Source organism: Momordica charantia (assembly GCF_013281855.1).
Source record: "Momordica charantia cultivar OHB3-1 chromosome 3 unlocalized genomic scaffold, Mcharantia_2.0 BLBB01000003.1, whole genome shotgun sequence".
In the NCBI taxonomy this organism is placed as follows: domain Eukaryota; kingdom Viridiplantae; phylum Streptophyta; class Magnoliopsida; order Cucurbitales; family Cucurbitaceae; genus Momordica; species Momordica charantia.
The window spans coordinates 3,754,775-3,763,808 of NW_028275161.1; the positions used below are offsets into that span (position 1 = coordinate 3,754,775).

The 9,034-nt window shown below is 37.1% G+C and overlaps 1 protein-coding gene across 1 annotated transcript; it reads left to right on the forward strand.

The window, feature by feature from the left end:
• The first annotated feature begins 5,041 nt into the window (after positions 1-5,041).
• LOC148212182 (uncharacterized) lies at positions 5,042-8,429 on the forward strand. The gene is made up of 5 exons (XM_088122135.1): positions 5,042-5,441; positions 5,650-5,736; positions 5,849-6,139; positions 6,239-7,046; positions 8,267-8,429. Exons 1-5 carry the CDS (start codon positions 5,042-5,044, stop codon positions 8,427-8,429), a joined length of 1,749 nt encoding a protein of 582 aa, XP_087978261.1.
• Positions 8,430-9,034: the final 605 nt, after the last annotated feature.

Below are 9,034 nucleotides of genomic sequence, written 5' to 3' on the forward strand. Positions count from 1 at the left end.
AAAGAAAGTAAGATTTATCTACTAGATTTTTATTACTTATTTTTTATGTTATGTAAATAATTCCATATTAATGAGAATTAAGGATTAAAAAGGTCCTTTGATCATTTAAGATTTTTTTTACACTTGGAATTAATATATTGTTTTGGAAGTTAATTACATTTGAACATAAATGATTGAAAATATTTAACGGTAATTGAAATGCTTCTTTAGGTTCAACAAATGTGGTTTGGAGATCAAAACTTCAACCTTATGAAAGGTAGTAGGTGTATTTTCTAGTGACCTTAGCATTCACACCAGCTTTTCAAATAAATTTGTTTCGTGAAATTGAACTTTATTTTGTATATTTCTTGTATAGTAGGTACACAATCTTTCTGGTGTGGTAGGTATACAATCTTTAATGTTTATTCTCTCTCTTGGACATAAGCTTGGTTAAGAATCCCACGTTGAAAAGATAAAGGACCTAACAAGAGTTTATAATATAAGTCGGCTACTTTTCTCATTGCCAATTGATTATGAGATGGAACCTCATGAATATTGATAAGCTTGACTTGAGGGCTGAAATATTTGATTTCTTTAAATCTTGGCTCATTGATTTTTTGGATCGGCTTTTTGACTTGTTGATTTCTTTGGATCAGCCCATTTGGCTTGTTGACTCTTTAGAATTTTTTTTAATCAGTGATCTATCAAGTTTGTCAATCTCTTTGAAACGATCTTCTAATATTGTAAATCTTTTTGGAGCGGTCTTCCGAACTTGTCGACCTTTTTGGATCAGATCAATTGATGTCTTGGAGTTTGTAAACTTGAGATGTTTTCAACTTGTCTTCAAAGTGTTCCGATCTTTCAAGTCTTCTAGCCTTCAAAGTCTTTAGAGTTTTTGATTTTCAGAGAGTCTTCAATTCACTGGGAGTCATCGATAAATTCGAGTTTGTGAATTTCTATATGTAACAATCTTCTAGTCTTGTCTATTTTTTGAAGCGGTCTTCCAAACTTATTGAGCTCTTTGGATCAAATCGGTCAATGTCTTGGAGTCTTGTACGCTTTAGATATTTTCAACTTGTCTTTGAAGTACTATTCAGATCTTCAAAGTCTTCGACCCTTATAGTCTTTAAAGTCGTTTTAGAATCTTCAATTTTCAAAGAGTTTTCAATTTCTTGTGGGTGCTCACTAAATTGAGTTTGCCAATCTCTATGAAACGATCTTCTAGGCTTGTCAATCTTTTTGGAGTAGTCTTCCAAACTTATTGACCTATTTGGATTATATCGATCGATGTCTTTGAGTCTTGTACCCTTCAAATGTTTTCAACTTGTCTTCCAAGTGTTAAAGAGATTTTCAAAGTTTGCACGTTTTCTAGTTTTCAAAGTCTTTAGAGTCTATTTTCAGAGTCTTCATTTTGCTGGGAGCATTCTCTAAATTCTCTGTATTCTTAATCCTTGAAATAAACGTAGCTTCTCTATTTATGGAGTTTTTCACGAGCTTAAGTTGGTCTAGGTTTGAGTGATGTGAGACCCAACCCTTAGACTTTGGCTCTGGGACCAATTCTTCCTAAAAAGCTTTAATAGGTCTAGGTTTGAGTCCAACCCATGACTTGGACCGCATTTGGGTCATAGACTCAATTATCTTTAGTAGATTCAGACTTATTCAAATTTAATTAGGGGCAACTAGAGGAATAGCTAATCTCATTGACTATTCCAAAGTGAAACCGCAACCACTCACTTAAAAAGTCCAGCACAAACAAAAATCGATTCTCCTCTCTTCTCTCTAGCATGAGAGTTATCTCTGTATTTGACAGTTCCACCAGAATTCCCAAGGTTCTGATATGTTCCCCATCTTTTCCTTCCTCTACAATATCAATAGTAGACTTACTAGAGGAGTGGAAAAATCTCAAACTTACATTAGAGGAGGAGGAGATTGCTATTGATGTGGATACCTCAGCCTATGTTGAATCTGGATCCAAAGTTGAGCTTCTTCTGGTAGGTAAACTCTTCCTCAAACGTTCCATCGCCTGTATTGCTATGAAAAATACAATGAGAAATGCTTGGAAACTGGATGATAATACTTTTGATGTGGAAACTATAGGCAACAACCTGTTTCTTTTCATATTTGTTCGTGTGGTGGACAAAAATAAGGTTTACAAAATGGGTCCATGGACCTTTGATAACGCAGTGGTGGTACTTATTAAACCACCAGCTTTAATCCGTCCATCGGAGCTGGATTTCACAAGGCTGCCCATCTGGATTCGTTTTTTTATCTGCCTCTAGGCTGTGCGACAAAATGAACGACAATCCATCTTGGCAATGCACTGGGTGGATTTGAACAGACTGACTGTGATGATTTGCGTTCTTTAGGAGGCTCTATTTTGCGAGTTCGTGTTGTTGGACATCTCTAAGCATTTGAGACGAGGGATAAAATTAAATCTAGATGCTCCTAGATGGTCCAATATGAACGCCTCCCTAATTTCTGTTATCACTGTGGTAAGATTGATCATATTCTTAAAGATTGCAATGACTATTTTTCTGATACAGCGCACAATACTCTTCAGACAAAGCACCAATATAGTCCATGGCTTCGGTTTCAAGGATACTTTAAAAATCTTATAGCTCCAATGAAGCAGAATATGGTGGTCCCCAAGGATAGTTATGGAAGTAGCTCGTTTTCTGCCTTGGCAGTACCTAATGGTGTTGGCAGCCTTCCTGAAAATGCATCTCCGGCGGAAGCGCCGACAGCTCCTCCGTCGATGCCAACTGTAACATACATTCCAAAAGTTGGGGCTGTTACCAAGTCGGGAATATTTACTTCCCTGAGGCATTTATGACTGCATTGAAAAAGTCAGACCAATCTACTAAAAATCAGGAAATCATAACTGATAGACAGTAAGGTATTAAATTGGGGCTGATTTCAAATATGGCTCCTCCTATAATTCATACCTCAACTTTAATGCCATCTTCGCCCATTATGTCGACCACTAAGATGGATTTAAGCCCAAGTTTTTAGGGCAATTTAAGGAAATGGAAGCAAAAAGCGAGATCTAGCCCATCTACTAAAGTTGAACAAGCCCAGAATTTAGTCATCAAAAGCCCAAAACGGAAGGCATCACCTCAATCTCTCCCTTCCTCCAAGAAACAGAAGTCTCAAGCTACAATGATTTTGCTAGCGGAAGCCCGCAACCTCGCCGATAGCCATGAAGATCTTATGTTGGAATGTTTGAGGGTTGGAGGACCCTCGAACATTCCGTGTCCTAAGTGACTTTTTATATCATGAAAATCCCTCTATTATTTTTCTTATGGAAACCAAATGTAATGAGCGTTTAACCAATAAATTAAAAAATACACTCTCTTTGTATGGTTGTTTTACAGTTTGCAGTGTTGGTCTAAGTGGGTGTCTTTGTCTTCTTTCGAAGGACAATAGTGAAGTTTCTATTCGACCCTACTCTCATAATCATATTGATTGCTCCATTTTATTTGATAACAAATCATGGCGATTTACAGGTTTTTATGGTCACCCCGAAGCGCATAAACGCCATATGACTTGAGAGCTCGTAAGACATATTTACAATTTTGATGACTCCTTGTGGCTTATAGGAAGAGATATGAATGCTATTCTCTCGAATTATGAGGCCTCCTATACGTCCTCTTATGACACTTCACAAATTACGGCTTTCAGGAACACAATGGATTTTTGCTTAGTCACACATATGAATTACAAAGGAGGAAGGTTTACATGGTGCAACAAGAGATTTGTAAGGGACCAGCTTTGGAAATGCTTAGACCGCTATTTGTGCAACAACTCTTTCATTTCTGCTTTTTCGGATGCCTCTATTACTCATCTCCCTTGGTCGAAATCGGATCACCGTGCAGTTGCATTGACCCTCTATGCAAAACCCATTCATCGAATTCAAAGGTCTATAAAACCTTTTAGATTTGAAGAATATGGGGTTCGTAATCCAGATTCTTTCTAAGCAAGGGAATTGGTCCACTTCAGCACATAATTACTCTTACTCCATGCCTCTTCCTCCACTCTTTGAAATTGGGGTCAATCAGATATTCGAGGACTCTTCAAACAAATTAAAATCCAAAAGGTCAACATCATGGAGGCCTGTAATTAGCCTCTACCGCTTGATTTCACTATTATCCACGCTCTTGAAAATGATTTAGCTGGCCTTTTGGAGCCGGAAGAGATTTATTGGAAGCAGCGCTCTCGGGAAGATTGACTTAAATGGGGCGATTCTAATTCTAAATGGTTCCACAAAAAAGCCACCATGAAAAAATCTTGTAACACCATAGTTGGCATTGAGAACAAAAATGGTGACTGGACAGAAGAATTGGATGAGATTGAGAATACTTTCGTTGCCTATTTCCAAGCTATATTCACCTCCTCATCTCCTTCTCCTTTGGATATTGCTGAAATCACAAACCATATTCCCACATGGATTCCGCTGGAATTAAATGCGCAGCTATTGTCACCCTATAATCAGGAGGAATTAGAGAAGGTTGTAAAACAAATGTTTCCAACGACGGTCCTAGTCTAGACGGATTTCCAACACTTTTTATCAGTCTTATTAGCATGTGGTAGGGCCAAAAACCATGGAAGCTTGTCTTAACACTCTGAATAATGGAGATGATATCCAATACTAGAATTCTACCTATATTGCTCTCATTCCAAAGGTCAAGCAACCGAGGTTGGTCTCTGATTTTCGCCCTATTAGTCTGTGGAATGACTCCTATAAGATTATATCTAAATCAATTGCTAATCGGCTTAAGAATGTGATTGGTCTAGTAATATCTGAAGCACAGTCTACTTTTGTTCCTCTTCGGGCTATCACGGATAATATTATTATAGGCCACGAATGCCTTCACACTATTAGCTAGCAATTGCAAATCGGGACTCACTGGAATGGCTGCTCTAAAGCTTGATTTGAGTAAAGCTTTCAATCGTGTAGAATGAGTTTAGATTGAATGTATAATGAGGAAGATGGATTTTGATGATAGGTGGATAAGTACCCTCATTCGTTGCATATCTGCAGTAAGGTTTTCTATCCTTTTAAATGGCTCTCCAAGAGGTTCCTTCTTCCCCTTTCGTGGTATTCGACAAGGTGATCCTCTTTTACCTTACCTATTCACTGATTAACTATGCTACCAATGAAGGTCACCTCACAGGTATAAAATTTAAGGAAGGTGGCCCATCTATTTCTCATTTATTATTTGCTTATGATAGTCTTATATTTCTGAGATCTTTGGAGTCTGAATGCTTAACACTCAGGAATCTGTTGAATACATATGGTAAAGAAACGGGGAAATGCATAAATTTCTCAAATTTTGCCCTTATCTTTTCACCAAATGTCCACCCGGATAGGCAACATTATCTTCAAACTATTCTTAATGTCAATTTGGTGAAGCAGTTTGGGAATTATCTTGGGTTGCCATCTTATTTTACTCGAAGGAAAGGTTTGGATTGGTCTTATCTGAAGGATTAAATTTGGAAAGTAATGCAAGGCTGGAAACGCTCTTTCTTCTCTATTGGAGGCAAAGAGATTCTAATTAAAAGCATTGGCCATGTTATTCCCTCATGTGGTGTGAGTGTTTTTAAGCTCTCTAAAGGCTTTTGTGATGAGATTGCTCATATGTTTTGCATGTTTTTTGTGGGGCACAACAGATGATACTAAGAAACTTCACTGGATGAAATGGGATAAAATGTGTTTTCCTAAAGAGCATAGAGGCCTAAATTTTCGGGATCTAGAAGGTTTTAACCAACCTTAGTGGTCAAACAAGTTTGGCGAGTTCTCCAATGACCAAATCTTTTAGTTGCTAAAGTCTTGAAATCAAAATATTTCAATGACTCATCTCTACTACAGGCTACAACTTCCACATCTTCTTCTTTCTGTGGAAAGGATTCATATGGGGTCAAGATCTTCTTGCTAAAGGTCTGAGGCTTGAGTTGAGAATGGTTCTAACGTTAAGGTGTTCTCGGATCCTTGGATTCCCAAGACCAAATTCTTTCACAAGTATAATGGTTAATCATGAGGCTGAAGATACTAAAGTGGCCAATTTTATTACCCAAAGTGGAGAATGGGATAAAAAATTGGTTTCAAACTTCTTTTATGATGAAGACAAAGAATTGATTCTAGCTATGCCTATAAGCTTATGTAATTTGTAGGATTTGTGGCTTTGACATTATGATAAAAGAGGTTCCTATAATGTAAAAAGTGGATACAAGCTTTACATGCATATAAAATGTAATGTAGCATCAACTAGTCATGATTTTCAAGGTGCACATTGGAAATCTATTTGGAACCTCTCTGTTCCTTCAAAAATAAAGATTTTTATATGGAGAGCTACTCATGAACACATTCCAACAGCCTACAATTTGCACAACAGAGGAATCGATGCTTTACCTGTTTGCAAACTCTGCAGAGCTTCAAGCAAAACTACCACCCATTCTTTCTACCATTGTAAGCGAGTGCAAAAAATTTGGCAGATTCTCTACCCATCTCTATCTCGATTTCCTGCAGACTTCAATCACAAGTTCTTGGATTTTTGGAGGTACATATCAGATCATCTTAATCCAAATGAAATGAATGTTGTAGCAATTACCTGTTTGGCTATATGGAACGACCGAAACTCTGCAACTCGTGGAAATCAAACATCCCCTCCTGAAATTAAGAGTGAATGGATAAATGCTTATCTGCACAATTTTTTGCAGGCTCAAATGCATAATCTCGTACCTCGAAATCAGACGTCTTCTTCGATTGCTCATCCATGGAGTCCTCCATCAAATCTATCTCTAAAATTAAATACAAATGCTGCTTGTAGGAGTGATTCAATAAGTCTCGGATGTATCATCCGAGATTCTTCCGGTACTCTCGTTGCCGCAAAATCAACGTGTCTCCCTTACAAGTTGTCGCCTCTATTTGTTGAAATTCGTGGAATATTGGAAGGCTTGAGATTTGCTGCTTCATCGGCTTACCCATGCATTGAAGTGGAGTCGGATTCTTTGATGGCAATCCGTTTAATCCAAGGAGATTTACGAACCATGGGGGAAGAGGGTAGCTGGTTGATGGAGATACAAGCCCTAGCTCCAAATTTTGATTTCATCTCTTTTCATTATCCCCGTCGTCAATGTAATTTCCTAGCCCACAGTCTTGTAAAATGGAGAATTTCATCTCCAATAGACACGTGGTGTTGGCAAAACAACTTTCCTCTTTAGCCTCTACATATTATTCAAGGGGACACCCCTTCAAATTCTGCCCATGTGGCTTTAATACAACTGCTTCTTTTTCAACAAAAAATAAAAAAATAAAAAAATAAAAAACTAGAGAAATAGCTAAATTAAATAGTTGAATTTGAAAAATGGCCAAAAGAATCAGATACCAGGAAAATAGCTAAAGGGCAGTTAGAGCTGAACTACGAGATTTTATGTGGACAAATTTACCCTTCCATCAAAATAGGTAAATTTGTCATGTCATTACCTCTATAAATTTGCGACGAAACTACCCTTCAACAAACCTTTAGTGCACCTAAATTTTAGGAAACAAGATAGTGAATGGAAATTATAAAGTTCAAAAATTTTAAATAACATATAGATTTAGAAATTTCAAAATTTATAAGATAAAATCTGTTGAATGCATACTTTGAAATCAAAAAATATTAAGATTGAATCAAAATGTAAAATGGATTAAAAAAACGTAAAGTCAATTTAGAAAAGTGGAACATGAATAAAAAATAATATTGAAATTCGAAAGTGTTATTTTTAAAAGTATGGAGGTAGTAGTTGCATTACAGAGGATGAGAATTAGTACCGTGTCAGAATCCATTATGGAAGAAGGCAACCTAGTCAAAATCTCTTGAATATCTCAAACAACTTTTAAGGGATACTACCTCACTGTCTTCACTGGAAAAATCCACCTCACTCCTTCTTCGAAAATTTCCTTCTTCCGTGAGTCCTAACTCCTTCTTCGAAAATTAATACCCCTCAAGATACCATCGCAAATATCCCAAAATTGCAATAAACGATGTACCAGTATAAACCCTCACCAAAACTCTTCGCATAAAATTAATACCCCCTCCCCAAATTTCCTTACCTCACTCCATAATTGCAACAAAATCCCTTCCAAAAACTCACTCCCAAACACTAACTCCTTCCAACACGAAATCAGAGGGAGTACAATCAAGAATAATAGGGTCCATAAAAGTAAATTTCTTCCCCCTAAGGTAAATTGTATTTTGGGCGGCGTCTGAACTTTCACTAACCCCGTATATGGTATTATGTACAGGGTCAGTATCTACGACTATGCAGTAGTCACTACACATGACATCCGACAACAAGGATATGGCCTACACCGCGTCCTATCTACTAACAGCCTCACAATTATCGATTTACCACCACCATTTCTGAACAGTGAAAGTCGTGTAATCTTTTTTCCTTCTGGAAAATGAAGATCTCTAGAGATATATTCACTGAGTTGTTGTAGGGTGGAATCAAATGGAATTGAAACGTACCCGGTACTGAACACTTGATAATTGTCGTGCTCCTTCCAACTTCCATCATGTAAAATTGTGGCTAAGAATGATCGCATAGTGTTCCCGCGTTGATTGGTTTAATTTCTGAAAAAATGTAACAGGAAAATGGGTGGGGATCAATGGAACCTTGTGTAATAATATTAAAGAGAAACCGTAAGGTTGCTTTGCAATGGAATCTTCAAACTAATTAGTTATGTTTGTTAACAAGAAATTAATAATATTTCAAACTAATTTGAATGATATAGGTAGATTTGGTGGTTTAAATTTTGTGGAAAGATCCCAGGAACTATGTAGATTTTGTAGTTAAGGTGGTAGGGAGAGATTTTAGAGATTTCGTTTGAACATGTGATCTGTCGAATGTGGGAGGCCTAAAATGTCGATGGATAAAATGGAGAAAGGTTGCAACGACGATATGGGCATGAAAGGTGTGGAAGGATAAATAAGGAATTACACACCTCCCCAAATTTTAAGAAATCAAATTTGGCCATGACATGCAATTTAGGAAAACTTTGGCCATTTTT